Source organism: Pongo pygmaeus, chromosome 2 (genome assembly GCF_028885625.2).
Source record: "Pongo pygmaeus isolate AG05252 chromosome 2, NHGRI_mPonPyg2-v2.0_pri, whole genome shotgun sequence".
In the NCBI taxonomy this organism is placed as follows: Eukaryota; Metazoa; Chordata; class Mammalia; order Primates; family Hominidae; genus Pongo; species Pongo pygmaeus.
In genome coordinates this window covers 193140081-193159213 of record NC_085930.1, presented here as the reverse complement: position 1 = coordinate 193159213, position 19133 = coordinate 193140081, and the positions used below count along the sequence as shown (strand labels likewise).

Here is a 19133-nt window from a genome sequence, read left to right as displayed (position 1 = left end):
ACCAGTCTGTGGTAGGCTCCTCAGCCAGGTCCCTAGGGGTGGGGACCTGGTCTTCATCGTCTTTGCTGCTCCTGGGCTTCATCCTGGGCCTGGTTCATGGTAGGTGCTCAGTAAATGTTAAATAGGTGAATGAATGCTTCTGACGAAGAGGAAATCTAATCTAGAGCCCTGTGAAGCTGCAGGCTCTCCGATTCTGCTGCTCTGCAGGTGACTTAGTTTTGTGGAAATAGTTCTTCCCTTCTGAGTCCATGTTTCTTTTTTCCTTACCTAGGGCAGCTCGTGCAGCTGGAAGAGAAAGGGCAGGGTTCAGTGCCCTGGTCAGTATATGGTGTCTACATCCAGGCTGCTGGGGGCCCCTTGGCATTCCTGGTTATTATGGCCCTTTTCATGCTGAATGTAGGCAGCACCGCCTTCAGCACCTGGTGGTTGAGTTACTGGATCAAGCAAGGAAGCGGGGTAAGATTACTCATAAATGGGAAAGTTCTGTGTCTAAGAATGTGGCTGTTTCTCCCTATTCCCTGGCTATTCTTAGGGAAACCGTTCTAGTTTTCACTTAAAAGAAGCCGTGAAGAGAGATTTTTCCAGGATGAAAAGAGGAGTCCCTAATGTAGCCTCACCAGAAAGAAAAAAGCCCTGACCAACCCACAGGGCAGTAGGGCATGTCAGTAGGACACCTGCAGGCTATCTGCTCTCATCCGTTATGTATTAGTCCATTTTTGCACTGCTATAAAGAAATACCCAAGACTGAGTACTTGATAAAGGAAGGAGCGTTAATTGACTCACAGTTCCACATAACTGGGGAGGCCCCAGGAAACTTACAATCATGGTGGAAGGCAAAGGAGAAGGAGGCACCTTCTTCACAAGGTGGCAGAAGAGAGAGAAGAGAACGTGTGCGGGAGGACATGTCAAACACTTCTAAAACCGTCAGATCTTGTGAGAACTCACTGTCACGACAAGAATAGCATGGGGGAATCCACCCCATGATCCAGTCATCTCCCACAGGGTCCCTTCCTCAACACCTGGGAATTACAATTCAAGATGAGCTTTGGGTGGGGACACAAAGCCAAACCATATCACATTAGAACAGAGAGAAAGAGGGCTAGGTGTGGTGGCTCATGCCTGTAATCCCAGCACTTTGAGAGGCCGAGGCAGGTGGATCACTTGGGGCTAGGAGTTCGAGACCAGCATGGCCAACATGGCAAAACCCTGTCAGTACTAAAAATACAAAAATTAGCTGGGCATGGTGGTGCACACCTGTATCCCAGGTACTTGGGAGGCTGAGGCATGAGAATTGCTTGAACTCAGGAGGCAGAGGGTGCAGTGAGCCATGATTGCGCCACTGCACTCCAGCCTGGGTGACAGAGTGAGACACTGTCTCAAAAAAAAAAAAAAAAAGAGGTGGACAAAGCCATGACCAGGTCCCAGGGTCGTTATCCTGTACCCTGCCCTGCCCTTGAGCTGAGAATGGCGCTGAGCAGGGGCTCTTGGCAGTCTTTAGGAGTCTTGCCTCATAGAACTTTGGCTCCAAACAGAACACCACTGTGACTCGAGGGAACGAGACCTCGGTGAGTGACAGCATGAAGGACAATCCTCATATGCAGTACTACGCCAGCATCTACGCCCTCTCCATGGCAGTCATGCTGATCCTGAAAGCCATTCGAGGAGTTGTCTTTGTCAAGGTATGCATTGGTGGGTGGTCTCTGCCCTCCTCCCTGGTGACCTGTGGTCAGGCTTCGGTGTGGCGTCTCTCAGTTCATGCTGAGTAGGGGAGCTCCATTAAGCAGGATGGCTCTGGCTGAGATGACTCATATTCCGTTAGCCTCCACCTTTTCTCACTTGCCACCCATCCCTCCTGACCCCTCGCACCTCCCTGCTTTGGGAGTGGATATGCTGCGGAGCGGTTCTCTGGACCAGTAGGAACAGAGCCGTCCCTGGGTCCTGACCACTCTGTGCTCTGCTCCTCAGGGCACACTGCGAGCTTCCTCCCGGCTGCATGACGAGCTTTTCCGAAGGATCCTTCGAAGCCCTATGAAGTTTTTTGACACGACCCCCACAGGGAGGATTCTCAACAGGTTTTCCAAAGACATGGATGAAGGTATTTCTCACTGAGCCTTTTTTTAATACTCTGGAGCTCACTGTGCTTCCAGCCTTCTAGATGATTCTCCAAATGTGCAGATCTGTCTGTCTGTAGATCCTGAGAGCACAGTGGCTGCTGGTGTTTTCACCAGGAACATTGCAACTGCATTTTCTGTCTTGTTTGACCTGAAAATAAATTCAATGAATTGAGTTAATAGAAAGGCTTTGAACAGAGGCATCTGAGATTCTGAAACACACACAGATTTTAAAGCAATGCATTGGTTTCTGGATGCCTACAACCTGGCAGGTTTTCTGGCTGTTGTATGGGCTGTGCCTGCACCAGAACTGAAATACTGTACCCCCACAGTTCAGAGTAACAGTAAAGCCCCTGACATTGACGGGGGGCTTCCTGTGTAGCAAGCAGCGTGCTCAGTGTTTTATGCGTGTTACCTTAATCCCCTCAGCAGGCCTGTCAGGTGGGTGTTGTTTCACTCCTTGAATAATGAGAAAGCTGCTATCTGGAAGGGTCAAGGAACTGGCCCAAGATCTACAGCTATTGAGTAACAAAGCTGGAAATTGAATCCAGATCTTTTTGACCCCAAAGCTAATGTTTTTAATTGCTGCACTGTAGCTGCCTTCATGGAAGGAGTTTGTTTCAGGCATTGATAGGCCATTGTAAACCTATGGCCAGAGGTAACAAGAAATCAGAACTATCCCTGATACTCGAACTGATGCATAACATGTTCCCATTTCTGCTAAACACACACGCATGTGCTCACACATGAATGGAAAAAAGAAAAGTAAATAATAGCAACATGTCTGGGATTTGCATAAAAATACTTTAGCCAAAAGAAGAAAAGCGGTGGGGTGGGGAGACAGCCAAAAAGAGATGAAAGTTGATAACTGTTGAAGGGTCTGTGCTCTTCCTTTAACTTTTGTGTATGTTTAAAATTTTTTCAAGACAAAAAATGTCTTAAATGTTAACAGCAGTTCGTTGGTATTGGTAAGAATATAGTTTGTGTTTTCTTCTTCACAGATTTATTTTCCAAATATTTTAAAATAAGCATATGTTACTTTGTAAAGGGGGAAAATGTTTAAAGCAGTGGGGCAGGAAGGGAACCAAGAAAAGGGAGTGGAGTAAGAGGATTTTCTTGAGACAAAAAAAAAGAAATCAGAGCATACAGGTTTCTAAATTTTTCTTTGATCAGACTGTTTAAAGACAACATCACAAATTTCAGATAGAGATTTTGTGGAACCTCTTTTTGTTTTTTTCAATTTTCAGTTCCATTTTTCCAGACCGTCTGACACTTGCTCCTTTATTGGTTTCCACAGTTGACGTGCGGCTGCCGTTCCAGGCCGAGATGTTCATCCAGAACGTTATCCTGGTGTTCTTCTGCGTGGGAATGATCGCAGGAGTCTTCCCGTGGTTCCTTGTGGCAGTGGGGCCCCTTGTCATCCTCTTTTCAGTCCTGCACATTGTCTCCAGGTAAATAGGAAGCGTTCATGTCTGCTGGGGCCACGGAGAAGCCTGAGTTGCTGGGCAGCTGCTGTGACACAGAGCTCATTCTCTCTCCAGGGTCCTGATTCGGGAGCTGAAGCGTCTAGACAATATCACGCAGTCACCTTTCCTCTCCCACATCACGTCCAGCATACAGGGCCTTGCCACCATCCACGCCTACAATAAAGGGCAGGAGTTTCTGCACAGGTTTGTCCTGATGGGGGCTAGAGGCCTCAAAGGGGAGTCAGCATCCCAGTGTTTGATACTTGTCTGGGAGGCTCTTCAAGGCCAGAGATGGGGATTATAAAGCTCGTTACCAAGGGTATTCATGATTTAATGGAATAATCTCTGATTAAAATCCAATTGCTTGGCGGGACTCCTTTCTGAGCAAGTGAGAAAACAAAAATACAGATTTGGGCTGCGTGTGGTGTCACGTGCCTATAGTCACAGCTACTCAGGAGGCTGAGGCTGGAGGATGGCTTGAGCCTAGGTGTTCAAGTCCAGCCTGGGCAATATAGTGGACCCCATCTCAAAACAAAATACAAGGAACAAACCCCACAGATTAGGAGTCTATTGGCCTTGGTCCTGAAAAGCTATATTTCATAGAGTTTTGCTTTTTCTTTTAAGTAGTAAAAGGTAGTCATGACATTTGAGTAGATTTTATTTAAGCATCGAGTATTGTTTATTTGTGAAACTTATGTACATTGTCATTGTGGAGCTTTGTATTAATAAGAGATTGGAACTAACTTAAATGTCCTTCAATATAGGACAGGTTGAATAAGCTATGGTATATCCATAGAGTACTATGTGGCCCTTAAAAAGAATGAGGCAACTCTATAGGTACTGATAGGAAATGATCTCCAGCATATATTAGTGAAAGAGTAGGGTACAGATGTGTGTATTAATACATTGTATGCTACCTTTGAGTATGTGTTTTTATGTATAACATTTAGAATATCAGTCTGGGTACAGTGGCTCCCGCCTGTAATCCCAGCACTTTGGGAGGCCGAGGTGGGCGGATCGCCTGAGGTCGGGAGTTCGAGACCAGCCTGGCCAACATGGTGGAACCTTGTCTCTACTAAAAATACAAAAAAATTAACCAGGCGTGGTGGCAGGCACCTATAATCCAGCTACTCGGGAGGCTGAGGCAGGAGAATCACCTGAACCCGGGAGACAAAGGTTTCAGTGAGGCCAGACCACGCCGTTGCACTCCAGCCTGGGTGACAAGAGCGAGACTCCGTCTCAAAAAAATAAAAATAAAAATTTAGAATATCTCTGAAAGGATTTAAAAAAAAAACCTGTTAGTTGCCCCTGGAAGGGAGAACTGGGTAGCTGGAAGATGGGAAGGAGATAGACTTGACCTTTCATGGTAAACCTTTTGTAACTTTTAAATTTTCTATTCTGTATATATGTTGCCTATTGCAAAAGTTGGGCAGTTATTTTTAGAGAGAAAACTTAGAATAGAAAGTTTAGAAAAAATTATTTTCAAAATGTTAAATGATTCAGAAAAATAATTCCTAAATTTTAAGTGGAAAGGAAAGTGAAATGTACTAAATACGTACATGTGTATATACGTACACACAGTAAATGTCAGTGCATTGAAAAAAACTGCTGGGAGGAAATGCAGTGGAATATCAACTCTGGTTTTAACAGGGTGATGAGATTACTGGAATTTTACATTTTCCTATTTTTATTGCATTTTTAAAATTGTCTCTAAAGATTACATATTTTATTGGAAAGAGGAAAAGTGATTTTTCAAAGCAAAGCACATCTGTGCAGCAAAACTTCCTGCTCTGGAGTTCTAGTTGTACATGGTGCACGGAGCCTTCAGAGGGGTCTGGTCTGCTCTCTGGGACCCTCCTGATGGCCGTGCCATGCTCCTTCAGTAGCAGTAAACGTTGCCTGAGTCCCTTTTGCTGTGGTTTAGCTCGCTTCTCCTGGTGTTTGGCTCCATAGCTGGGGAACAAGTGCCATTCTGCACGGTGGCGGTGTGTGCACACACTTATGGTGTTCCCATATTCACTCTGAGTTTCTTTTCCCTCGCCTTGAACCATTTCTGCTGTTGGCGTTTGTAACCTTTCTTTCTTTCAGAAAATGCCCTCCGACCTAAGATATTTTTCTAAAGTTTAACACAAGCCTCTTTATTCAGTCTCTTTTCCCATGCTTACTCTGTGCTGAGGTAGATGTTTTTCCCTAACATCTTTAATAGGATTTTTTTCTTTTGTTTTTAAAGAGTAACTAAGATTAGAAAAACTTAATGTCCTCCTATGCGTGTGGCCTAGAATACCTCCAGAATTCCTAGAATACCCTCCTGGAGTTTCCGGGGCATTCTCTCAGAAACAGGAAGTATTTAAACACGTGCCCTCCATCATGTGATTCACTGAAGCTTTGACCATGCACGGGGTTGTGTGGTACTTTCTTTGCCCATTAGGTGTTGTCTTTCTCACAGGTACCAGGAGCTGCTGGATGACAACCAAGCTCCTTTTTTCTTGTTTACGTGTGCGATGCGGTGGCTGGCTGTGCGGCTGGACCTCATCAGCATCGCCCTCATCACCACCACAGGGCTGATGATCGTTCTCATGCATGGGCAGATTCCCCCAGCCTATGCAGGTCTCGCCATCTCTTATGCTGTCCAGGTCAGTCTCTGGGATAGGAGCATCGTCTTTGCTTGTTTGAGCCCTTCCTGTGCTGACGTAAAAGAGGGATGATTGTGGTGGGCTCTACCCTGAGCCATTATTTCACCTCTGGACCCCTAGAGTTGCTCATGGTCTAATTTGACCGTAACAATCTGGATTTGACTGGAGCAGGTAGGGATAGGAGAGAGGTAAGTGTGGAATCCAGGAATAAAGGAATTGAACTCTGTTGCATGTGTGTAAGAAGTAAATGCTGTTTTCTTCAAAAAGAAATATGATCTCGAAAATAGTTTCTTAATTGTGGGTTTCTGTGTTCACCACCATTTCATCTCTGGCCTCTTTCTAGTCTTCTAAGAAATGTTATAGACTCAGTATGCTTCTTACGTGCGTTTTCTTTTCAGGGCCCTGATTTTCCCAATACTGTTATATACATAAACCCTTCTGGCCCCTAGGGATGATTGAGGGCCTTCAAATAGCTCAGAGAATAGTTGAGAACTTGAGCACTGACTAGATATTTTAAGATGTTGAGTGATTTTTATTACCCTCTAAAATAATGGTATTGGAATTATGTTTTTAAGGAGTCTATATTTTAGAGAGGTACAAGCTGAAATATTTGGATGAAATAAGCTATCTGCGATTTGCTTCCAAATAATATGGGGGGGTGGGGGTAGGAATGGAAGGGAATACAGATGAAACAACATTGACTGTAAGTTGATCATTTTTACGGTAGAGTTTTGGTACCTGGGAGTTCATTATACTACTCTTTCTATTCTTGTGTGTTTGACATTTTTCTGTATCGAACAGATAAAAATAAATAAGTAGTAAAAGGAACCCCAGAGATATGTGTCTTCACAGATACCCCAAGATGTCCAGCCACATTTTGCAATTTACTTGACAATTGGTTGGGGAAGACAATGCATTATATAGACTGTTTTTAGACTCCCCAGTCTGTGGCGCACAGGGGCTGCAGACTCACTCATTTCCCAGCATTATGTGTCTGATTTGACTTTCCTGGAAGCATTCTTACTAGTTGCTCATAGGTTGATATCTCCATTTGTTGTGACTCCTACAAACAGGCTCAGATACAAGTAGGAAGTCCAGAAGTGAATCAGTTGCAGATATGTGTTATTGGAAATGTAAAGATGGATAGAAAGGCTTTGGGTACAAGAAAGTGGTTCCAGCAGTGCCGTAATACTGCCCGCATTCACTGAGCATTGCAGTTGATGGGGTAACAGGTGTGTCTTAAAAGCTAAGAGAATGACTAGGTCCCTAAGACCAACCAGCTGCTGCGTGTGCTCAGTTCTTAGTGGTCCTCTAGATGAAGGAAGTTCTCCAGCATTGGCCTGGCGTGTATTGATGATGAATTATCTCTTTGATTGTTGTTTTCCATTATCAGTTAACGGGGCTGTTCCAGTTTACGGTCAGACTGGCATCCGAAACAGAAGCTCGATTCACCTCGGTGGAGAGGATCAATCACTACATTAAGGTCAGACTGCTGTAGGCCTTTTACCGTGATCTGACTCCTCTTGGAGTCAGTTTACCCTTTGCTGCCTCAGCTGGGTGTACAAGGAGGAGGCTTGTGTTCTCTGCCTATCTAATCCCACAGAATCTCCAGCAATCTCTCCACCATGCTTGGAATGGGAAAGAGATTACCGTAAGAGTTTCTAAGTATATTTGTAAATTATGTCGAGCTGAGAACGTCATTGGCTAATTTCCAGAATGTTCAGAACCTTGTCAGTTCAGCTTAACTGACTAATGGAGCATTTTCCTTACACTGTTTAAAACCATGTATTGTTTTAATTCTTACTATAGTCCAGTTGTTCTTAATCAGGGATGGCCATCAGGACCCCCTACTGAGCTTTTGGCAGGACAAACGTGGCCTCATCTCTGGATTCTGTTGCACTGGATTGGGGTGGGACCCAGGCTTCTATAGTTTGAAAAGCTCCATAGCTAATTCTAAACTGCTCTCCCAACTTACAAACGAGTAAATTTAATTGATACCAGAGTATCCAGCTCTTCTCACCTTTCCCCAGGAACCCCTTCCGTCTCGCCGTGGGTGGCAGGCATCTTGCTGCTGTCCTAACTGGAACTCTTAAAGCAATTTCCTACAGGGATGTCTTAATCCATTTCACACTGCTGTAAAGAACTACCTGAGATTGGGTAATTTATGAAGAAAAGAGGTTTAAGTCACTCACAGTTCCGCAGGCTTAACAGGAGGCTGGGAGGCCTCAGGAAACTTACAATCATAGCGAAAGGTGAAGGGGAAACAAGCACATCTTCCCATGGCAGAGCAGGAGAGAGAGAGAAGGGGGAAGTGCCACACACTTTCAAACAACCAGATCTCCTGAGAACTCACTGTCACGGGAACAGCAAGGGGGAGGTCCGCCCCCCTGATTCAGTCATCTGCCACCAGGCCTCACCCCTGACACATGGGGATTATTATACAATTCGAGATGAGATTTGGGTGGGAACACAGAGCCAAACCATATCAAGGGGTGTCCAATCATTTGGCTTCCCAGGGCCACATCGGAAGAAGAATTGTCTCAGGCCACACATAAAATAATACTAACGATAGCTGATGAGCTTAAAAAAAAAGATTGCAAAAAAAAGAAGTCTCACAATGTGTTAAGAAAGTTTACGAATTTGTGTTGGGCCACATTCAAAGCTGTCCTGGGCTGCATATGGCCCAAGGGCTGTAGATTGGACAACTTTGCTTATAAAGAAGCAGCATTGTGAGTAGTTAGATTCTCAAATTGAACTCAATTCTTAAGAGTTATCTATTTTGTTGAACTGCTGTGAGACTTTACAAGCATCTGTGTCATTGTTTATATGTGAAGAGTATATTCTGAGTTCCCAACACTTGACTTTGAAACATAGTTTTGAAAAGTTAACTTTTTTCTTTTTTTCCTTTTTTTATTTATTTTTTATTTATCTATTTTTTTTTTTTTTTTTGAGAGAGGGTCTTAATTGTCACCCAGGCTTGAGTGCAGTGGCGTGAATACGGCTCAGTCCAGCCTCGATCTCCCAGGCTCAAGTGATCCTCCCACCTCAGCCCCCCAAGTAACTGGGACTACAGGCATGCGCCACTAGGCTGAGCTCATTTTTGTATTTTTTGTAGAGATGGGTTTCGCCATGTTGCCCAGCCTGGTCTCAAACTCCTGGGCTCAAGCGATCTGCCTCTGCCTCCACCTCCCAAAATGCTGGGATTATAGACAGGAGCCATAGTGTCTGGCCTGAAAAATTCCTCTTTCAGTTGGGAACTGAGTGTATGTAAACTGGATTTTCTAATAGAGACGTGCTTCACTGATTTGTTTTCACAGTGAGCCTCATTAGTGGTGGAATATTTCTTAAGCTCACAAATGAATAACTTTCTTATTCTCAGAAAGGATGGCAGGTGGCTGCCCAGTGTATCTAGTAATAGCTCTTCTTTAATGTTTAGAAATTAGCCTCTTTGCACACTGTCCTGGTGTGTAGATGACCCGTGTGTGTACATATGTGCAGTGTTTGAGTTAATGTTATGGTTGGTGAGAACCTTATGCTGGAAAGGTTAGGATTACGGTCAGTGGTGGTACAAAGTGGACCCTGCTGAAACTGGTCACATTTCAGAGGCCTGCCCTCCCACTGACTGTCCCAACACAGAGTCCTTCCAGCTTGGAGTTTTAGACTTTAGGCTTAACGCCCCAGAGTGCTACAGTCTTTGGCCCTTGCTTCCCCCATAAGGCTGTATACTCCATGGCCAATTGCCAGAGAGTTTTAAAAGATCATGAGATATGATAATTTTTGATGGCAAAAATTACCCAAGCAGTTATGTCACAGCATTTTGAGTTGGAATAGATTCTCAAGATCATCTAATCCAGTCTCCACAATTTGCAGATAAGAAACTAAGATGCAGAAGAAGTGGTGATCTGTCCAGGTCACACAGTGGCAAAATTAGAATTAGAGTCTGTGTCTCCTGGATTGACCAAGACATGCCAGAATGCCAGGATCCAATTAGATGTTCAGTAAATATTGGTTTTCTTCCTTTGGATTTAAGCCAATGGTTATCAAATGGTAGAATCCTATCTCAAAGAATTTCAGTAAAAACTGCTGTGGTGGAGGGGTGGAAGGCCTCATGTCTGCCCTTGTTGGTTTTCCTTTGGCCTCCAAGGCAGCTTTGTGGAATAGTTCCTTGAGACAAAAGGTAGTCTGAACACCACTTCCCTCCCCAGGCTGCTGCTAGTAGCCATGACACTTAGTAGCCATTGTGCTCTGTCTCTGTCTAGTTTAGTGATGATAAGCATTTACTTCCAAGGGATTCTTTCCTAGCAAGGTGACAGGGTGGCAGCTACCTCTGTGTGGCTACTATGGTTGTCCTGGTTTTATTTGTCTGTGACAAAGCCTGCAGCTCCCCAAGAATCTGTGGTCAGTCTGAACCGGCCACCCTTGTCTCCCCAGACTCTGTCCTTGGAAGCACCTGCCAGAATTAAGAACAAGGCTCCCTCCCCTGACTGGCCCCAGGAGGGAGAGGTGACCTTCGAGAACGCAGAGATGAGGTACCGAGAAAACCTCCCTCTCGTCCTAAAGAAAGTATCCTTCACGATCAAACCTAAAGAGAAGATTGGCATTGTGGGGCGGACAGGATCAGGTAAGGATGTGCAAAGCCTTCTTTGAATCCATTGGAACTTAGCAGTTTATGAAATATCACTTTCATCCCTTTAAACCGGATCCTTGTTTGTTTGATAAGCGATTAGTGTCTCAGCCCCCTACTGAAACCAATTTTCTAGGTTTATCGTTGACCCCGCTTTGATGACACTGAGTGCTTTTCCCAGTCATAAATGTGCACATTCTCAATGCAGAACACTGGGGCACACAGCCAAGGGTACGAAAGAGGAGCAGCACCCACAACTCTGCTACCCAGAGAGAAGCACTGGTAACATTTTGGTAGCTATCTTGTTAGGCTTCCTCTAGTAATATGTAGGTTTACAAAAATGAGGTCATTGACACATGCTGTTTCGTGGCCTTCTTTTAAAACTATCAGTAGGCTAGGCGCAGTGGCTCATGCCTGTAATCCCAGCACTTTGGGAGGGCGAGGCGGGTGGATCACCTGAGGAGTTCAACACCAGCCGGAACAACATGATGCGACCCCGTCTCTACTAAAAGTCCAAAATTAGCCAGGTGTGGTGGCGCATGCCTGTAATCCCAGCTACTTGGGAGGCTGAGGCAGGAGAATGGCATGAACCCGGGAGGCAGAGGTTGCAGTGAGCCGAGATCACACCACTACACTCCAACCTGGGTGACAGAGCGAGACTCAGTCTCAAAAAAAAAAAGAAAAGAAATGTGTAACTGTAGATCCTTTAGATTTCTAGGGTCAGGACTTGAGTAATTTACTTCTTTTTTTTTTGAGACAAAGTCTCGCTCTGTTGCCAGGCTGCAGTGCAGTGGCGCGATCTCAGCTCACTGTAACCTCCACCTCCCAGGTTCAAGCGATTCTCCTGCCTCAGCCTCTCGCGTAGCTGGGACTACAGGGGCGCCAGCTAATTTTTTTGTATTTTTAGTAGAGACAGGGTTTCACCATGTTGGCCAGGATGGTCTCGATCTCCTGACCTCGTGATCCACCCGCCTCAGCCTCCAAAAGTGCTGGGATTACAGGTGTGAGCCATTGCACCCGGCCCCTTTTTTCTCACTTTTGCTCCTGAATAGCATTCCAAAGACTGAACTTGTCTTCTTTTACTGTCCTTTTTATCCTTGTATAAGACGTATCTTTGATTCAGTTTTCATTAGCTTTCTAGGCTACATGCTTCTTTGGCATCAAAACTCTTCTAGCTTTTTTCTTTGCCATTAAAAAAAAAAAAAAAAAACCTTTTATCTTTTCTGGCCAATTTATTTTAAAGAACTTTCTAAGGAAGAAAAGGAAAAAGCCATTTCTTGCTTTCTGTTTCTGTTTGAGGGAATTAGTTCATGTCAAAACAAGACATTGCTCCAGGTCTTTCATGCTGGAAGGGAATCTTTAGCCAAGCAGGGTGACTGTCCCCAAGCCTTTTTACTGTTCTCTCCCTTGAGCCCCTCTGCTGCATTGGTCCCCAGGGGTACACGGCTCCCCTGAAAGCTGACTGATGTTCGTTGTTATGATTTCCCTTTAACACAGGTGAGATAGGCCAAAACAGGCACCACAACTTCATTAAACAGTAGTTAGTGACAGAAGAGAAACAAGAAAACATAGTGGCCAGGCGCGGTGGCTCACGCCTGTAATCCCAGCACTCTGGGAGGCCAAGGTGGGTGGATCACCTGAGGTCAGGAGTTCAAGACCAGCCTGGCCAACATGGTGAAACCCCGTCTCTACTAAAAATACAAAAAGTTAGCCGGGCGTGGTGGTGGATGCCTGTAATTCCAGCTACTCGGGAGGCTGAAGCAGGAGAATCTCTTGAATCCGGGAGGTGGAGATTGCAGTGAGCTGAGATTGCGCCATTGCCCTCCAGCCTGAGCAACAAGAACGAAACTCCATCTCAAAAAAAAATAATAATAATAACCTGATTTACACTCCGGTTCTAACAGAGCTTCTTCCAGGTTTCACGGGAAACTTGGAAACTCTCCTGTGGTCATGTCAGTCAAGGACACCATCTTGAGGACTTCACTGCTGCCTTTCTTCCCAGCACATTCCATCAGTGCAAAGGTAGTCAGATTCAGAGGACTCTAAAGTCTTCCAGTCCAGGTGGTCCAAACCTAGGCACCTTTTGTTAAAGTGGAACAACTTGACTCATTGTTTCGGGCACCATTCCTTCCTTAGCTTAGATTTTAAAGCCCTGCCTCTGCCCAGAGGGAATGTCTCCTCCCCTCCTATCTGGGAAAGGGGCCAGTAACTGAGTCCCCTAACCCTGAACAGAATCATTCATTTCTTTTTTTTTTTTTTTTGAGACAGAGTCTCTGTCTGTCGCCCAGGCTAGAGTGCAGTGGTGCGATCTCGGCTCTGCAGTAGCTGGGATTACAGGCGCATGCCACCATGCCCAGCTATTTTTTTTTTTTTTTTTTTTGTATTTTTTAGTAGAGACAGGGTTTTGCCACATTTGCCAGGCTGGTCTCAAACTCCTGGCTTCAAGTAATCCATCCACCTTGGCCTCCCAGAGTGCTGGGATTACAGATGTGAACCACTGCGCCCACCAGCCTGGAGTCACTCATTTCTAGGAGGAGAACTATCCTGCTAGACGGACCAGGTTTCCTAACTCGTTTCTGGTAGAAGGATGTGAAGATTGTTGCATTAGAAAGACGGGTCCTAATACACTCTCCTAATACAGCTTTTTCCAAGTTTTCTGGGCGTTACTTCTTCCAAGTTTTATGGGTGTTTTTCAGGTTCCCATTAGGCTGTTAGACAGAGGTATGCCCAGGGGGTAGATCCCGACAGTGGGGTTGTGGCTTTAGACACTGGGGCAAGGCAAGCTGTTTGCGCCCTCCATGAGTGCTGAAGAGACAGCATCGTGGTGATCTCGATGAGGCCCTCACAAGAGGTCTTTCATGACATGATGGCAAGAAAAAGGTTGGAGGGTCAAGAACCAGGCATTCAGCCAAGGAAAAGTGATTCAACGCTAAAACACTGTAGTTCTAAATCTAAACCATGGAACCAAGTTGCAGAAAGGTAGACAGGACTATGGCAAACTTCTTTTCTTTTTGGCTCTGTAGAGAAAGCACCTTTTAAATGTTTATATCCTTTGACACAGTAATTTCAGTTCTAAGATTCTTTCCCAAGGAAATCGTCTGAGGTGGCAGTAAAGTTTCAGCACTAAGATAATAGGACATAACGTTATTATAAGTTTTACATAAACTAAATGTTGACCCTTAGAGGACTGGCTGAACAAGAATACATGCCCATGATGGAATGCAACCACTAAAATTTTATCTTGAAAATTTTTTTAAAAGATGGTTGACTGAGTATTATACAATGCTTTTGTTTTGTTTTGTTTGAAACAGAGTCTCGTTCTGTCGCCCAGGCTGGAGTGCAATGATACGATCTTGGCTCACTGCAACCTCCACCTCCAGGTTCAAGCGATTCTCCTGCCTTAGCTTCCCGAGTACCTGGGATTACAGGCATGCGCCACCTTGCCCGGCTAATTTTTGTATTTATAGTAGAGACAGGGTTTCACCATGTTGGCCAGGTTGGTCTCGAACTCCTGACCTCAGGTGATCTGCCCGCCTCAGCCTCCCAAAGTGCTGGGATTACAGGCATGAGCCACCGCGCCCGGCCAATGCAGTGTTAAATGAAAAAAGCAATTACAATATTGCATTTCTGATATGATCTCAACTCTGAGGAAAGACTGAAAGGAAGTGTGCCTAAAATGATAGAAGTGAGATTATGGGAGATTGATGATGTCATCTCGTATTACTTATGTAAACTTTTCAAATGAAGATTCGGTTAACCTGTTCTGCTGATTACTGTAATAACACTGATCCCCCAAACCTGCTTCTCTGCCATAGTTTCCTATCACAGTAGGGCCATTGACAGCTACTCATTGAGTCGAGGCAAAACCTCCTTCCCGTATGTGTTTATTTATCCCTGGAACTTCTTCCATTCCCCAGCTGCTGCTGTGGCAACAGGAGGCCTTGTCTTAGTCTCTCTCTCAGCCCTAATAAGGGGGTAGGGAGAAAAAAGACATCTTGTCCTCTGGTTTGCCTCTCAACTGCTTGCTGTAAGATCTCTGTTCTCCTAAGTTTGCCTAAGAAGCATTCAGCTCTGTGCACCTGTTCCTAAGGTGACCAGGAGGCATTTGTCCATTTTACTCTCATGAAAATGGAATGGTCGGCCAGGCGCGGTGGCTCATGCCTGTAATCCCAGCACTTTGGGAGGCCGAGGTGGGCAGATCACAAGATCAGGAGTTTGAGACCAACCTGGCCAATATGGTGAAATCCCTTCTCTACTAAAAATACAAAAATTATCTGGGCATGGTGGCGCACGCCTGTAGTCCCAGCTACTTGAGAGGCTGAGGCAGAAGAATCACTTGAACCCAGGAGGCAGAGTTTGCAGTGAGCCAAGATCGTGCCACTGCACTCCAGCCTGGGCAACAGAGCAAGACTCTGTCTCAAAAAAAATGAAAATGGAATGGTCCCTTCCCTTCCTTCTCAGGCTGAAGCTGTGTAATTTGAAGGTGTCTGCCTGGTATCTCAGGAAAGTTAATCGCATTTTTCTATCATTTTATACGTTATCTCAGTTAATCAGTTGAAATAACAACTGAATAGAAATAGAAAAATAGTTGGCATTGCCCTGAGGCTAAACCAGCATTGTCCTCACAGACTTTGCTAACAGCTCCTCTCTCACATGTCTTCTGACTCATCAGGGAAGTCCTCGCTGGGGATGGCCCTCTTCCGTCTGGTGGAGTTATCTGGAGGCTGCATCAAGATTGATGGAGTGAGAATCAGTGATATTGGCCTTGCCGACCTCCGAAGCAAGCTCTCCATCATTCCTCAAGAGCCGGTGCTGTTCAGTGGCACTGTCAGGTGAGGACCTGAGCACCTGCATGCCTCGTGTGTCACTTAGAGGCCAGATGGGCATGTGGGACCACACGATGCTAGCACTGCCCCCTGGGACCATGAGCTCACCATCTGTAGTCTGGTGCTTTTCCCACTGCACCATGTGCTTGCTGGTGCAGAAAGGAGAGCACCACTCACAACGCCACTTGGTTGACTGAAGGGGGCAGGGAGGCCTGCAGCACAGCGCTGAAGAGGCCAGAGAGGTCTGGGCCCAGAGCTCTGCTCCGTGACTTTGGACAAGTTATTTAACCACTCCTGCGCCTGTTTCCTCACCCATAAGATGGGGATGCTTTAAAGACCTGTTGCTGTGAAGGTTGAATAAGTTCATGTAAATTATATAAGCACAGGGCCTGGCAAATGGTGGCTGCTGTCATCAGCCTCATCAACATCATCCTCATCTGCCCCCAACTCCATTCTGTCATCTCTCCTAGGTGCTCTGAAAGTTGCAGTTTTTTTGTTTTGTTTGTTTGAGATGGAGTCTCACTCTGTTACCCAGGCTGAAGTGCAGTGGCACGATCTTGGCTCACGGCAACCTCCGCCTCCTGGGTTCAAGTGATTCTCCTGCCACAGCCTCCCGAATAGCTGGGATTACAGGCACCCTCCCCCAGGCCCAGCTAATTTTTGTATTTTTAGTAGAGATGAGGTTTCTCCATGTTGGCCAGGCTGGTCTTGAACTCCTGACCTCAAGTGATCCACCCGCTTCGGCCTCCCAAGGTGCTGGGATTACAGGCGTGAGCCACTGCACCCGGCCAAAAGTTCCAGTTCCAATGGTGGCTTTCAGGCATTATTACTACTCATGTTATTTCATTTTCTAGTATCTTCCCCTACCTTTGATACTCTGGAATTATGTCACCTTTTGAAATCTGCCAGGATGCCAGAGATAAAATCCTTCTTCTTGGCCTATTAAAACATACCAAGGAGAAAGCATCACATTATCTTTCCTAAGCTTACCTGTTCCTACCTTTAGCCTTAAGCTTCGGCCTCCTGAAAACAGTGGATTTCCATCATTTGTGTCCCTGTCCATTAAAAAATCATTCTGGCCCGGTGTGGTGGCTCACGCCTGTAATCCCAGCACTTTGGGAGGCCAAGGCGGGCGGATCACAAGGTCAGGAGATCAAGACCATCCTGGCTAACACGGTGAAACCCCATCTCTACTAAAAAATACAAAAAATTAGCTGGGCGTGGTGGTGGGCGCCTGTAGTCCCAGCTACTTGGGAGGCTGAGGCAGGAGAATGGTGTAAACTCGGGAGGCAGAGCTTGCAGTGAGCCAAGATTGTGCCACTGTACTCTAGCCAGGGTGACAGAGCGAGACTCCGTCTAAAAAAAAAAAAAAAAAAAAAAAAAAAAATCATTCTAAAAGTAATTTTTAGCAGTTTTCAGAAAAATTGGTACCAACCTAATTTCAAATAATCATAGGCAGTGTTCAGACTTGTTTTAAAACTATCCCCTCCACCTTCGGAAATGGCATTTTGAACTCAAGGAACTTTGGTAGATATCTTAGTCTGCTCAGGCTGCTGTATATAACAACATACCATAGACTGAGTGACTTAAACAACAGAAATTTATTTCTCTTAGTTCTGGAGGCTGGGAAGGCCGGGATGGGTGTCTGCTGAGGACCCTCTTCCTGGTTTGCAGATGGCTGTCTTGTTCTGTCCTCACGTGGCCTTTCCTTGGTGTGTGCCTGTGGTGCCTGCCCGCGGAAAGGAAAGCTCTTGTGTCTCCGCTTCTTGAGGCCCCACCCTCATGATCTCATCTAAACCTAATCCCCTCCTTACGGTCCCACCTCCAAATACCATCACATTGGGGTCAGTGTTTCAATAGCTTAATTCTAGGGGCACACAAACCTGTAGTCCATAGCAGTAAATCAGCAGAGTTCTCACCTGCGTTTGTGTAGAGTCAACACCCTAGGGTATGTTTATTTTGGTATTTCTGTAATTGAATCTGGATAGCATGCACTGTATCTGTGGTTGATAATAAACCATTCTCTTTGGGTATTGAGGTAATAAGGTCAGACAAGCAATATCAGAAGAAAATTAGAATTGGCCGGGCGTGGTGGCTCATGCCTGTAATGCCAGCACTTTGGGAGGGCTAGGTGGGCGGATCACCTGAGGTCAGGAGTTCGAGACCAGCCTGGCCAACATGGCGAAACCCTGTCTCTACTAAATTAGACAGGTGTGGTGGCCCATGCCTGTGGTCCCAGCTACTCCAGAGGCTGAGGCAAGAGAATCACTTGAACCTGGGAGGCGGAGGTGGCAGTAAGCTGAGATCGTGCCACTGCACTCCAGCCCGGGTGACAGAGCGAGACTCTGTCTCAAAAGAAAATTAGAATTTATTGAAGATGAAAGCCTAAAAATAGGCCGAGTGCGGTGGCTCACACCTGTAATCCCAGCACTTTGGGAGGCTGAGGCAGGCGGATCACGAGGTCAGGAGTACCAGACCAGCCTGGCCAATATGCTGAAACCCCGTCTCTACTAAAAAATACAAAAATTAGCCAGTCGTGGTGGCACACACCTGTAGTCCCAGCTACACGGGAGGCTGAGGCAGGAGAATCGCTGGAACCTGGGAGGCGGAGGTAACAGTGAGCCGAGATCATGCCACTGCACTCCAGCCTGGACGACAGAGCGAGACTCCATCTCAAAAAAAGCCATTGCTTGGCCAGGTGTGGTGGCTCATGCCTGTAATCCCAGCACTTTGGGAGGCCGAGGAGGGCGGATCACCTGAGGTCAGGAGTTTGAGACCAGCCTGACCAACATGGAGAAACCCCTCTCTACTAAAAATAGAACATTAGCCAGGCATGGTGTTGCATGCCTGTAATCCCAGCTACTTGGGAGGCTGAGACAGGAGAATCACTTGAACCTGGGAGGCGGAGGTTGTGGTGAGCCAAGATCGTGCCATTGCCCTCCAGCTTGGGTAACAAGAGTGAAACTCCATCTCTAAATAAATAAATAAGGAAAATATTGCCAAATTGGCTCTTCCCATAAGTCTCCCTATTTTTAGATGCCACAGGAACACCTTGAAAAAAAAATTGGCCTTATAATATTTGGCTTTGGCCATAAGAACTATTTTTTTTTTATCATCATTTGGAAGAGAATTAAGAAATAAAGCATGTTAAACTTGAGATTTCTTTTGAAACTGCTGCCACCAAGAAGCCTCAGTTTTAATTTAACAATTTTATAGCATTTCATTTGGGTTTGTGAATTGGGGGCTTCTAGAGTTAGTGGTTGACAATTGACCATGAGGCCAAGCGCGGTGGCTCATGCCTATAATCCCAGCACTTTGGGAGGCCGAGGCGGAAGGATCACTTGAGCTCAGGAGTTTGAGACCACCCTGGGCAACATAGTGAGACGTTGTCTCTGCTTTTTTAAATTATGTAAAATGTTAAAAGAAAAAGAATTGACCATGGGCGCGTGCAGCTGGTGTGGGTAGAACATCGT

The 19133-nt window shown here is 45.7% G+C and overlaps 1 protein-coding gene across 5 annotated transcripts in view; it reads left to right on the top strand.

The window, feature by feature from the left end:
• Nucleotides 1-19133, top strand: part of ABCC5 (ATP binding cassette subfamily C member 5) — a 96574-nt gene that overhangs the window by 62459 nt on the left and 14982 nt on the right. For all 5 annotated transcript variants that reach the window (XM_054479999.2, XM_054480000.2, XM_054480001.2 and 2 more), the window contains 9 exons: nucleotides 272-456; nucleotides 1533-1679; nucleotides 1966-2095; nucleotides 3409-3562; nucleotides 3653-3781; nucleotides 6024-6210; nucleotides 7604-7693; nucleotides 10642-10831; nucleotides 15507-15666. In XM_054479999.2, coding sequence (XP_054335974.1) covers nucleotides 272-456; nucleotides 1533-1679; nucleotides 1966-2095; nucleotides 3409-3562; nucleotides 3653-3781; nucleotides 6024-6210; nucleotides 7604-7693; nucleotides 10642-10831; nucleotides 15507-15666 — 1372 coding nt within the window. The remainder of the gene's footprint in view (nucleotides 1-271; nucleotides 457-1532; nucleotides 1680-1965; nucleotides 2096-3408; nucleotides 3563-3652; nucleotides 3782-6023; nucleotides 6211-7603; nucleotides 7694-10641; nucleotides 10832-15506; nucleotides 15667-19133) is intronic.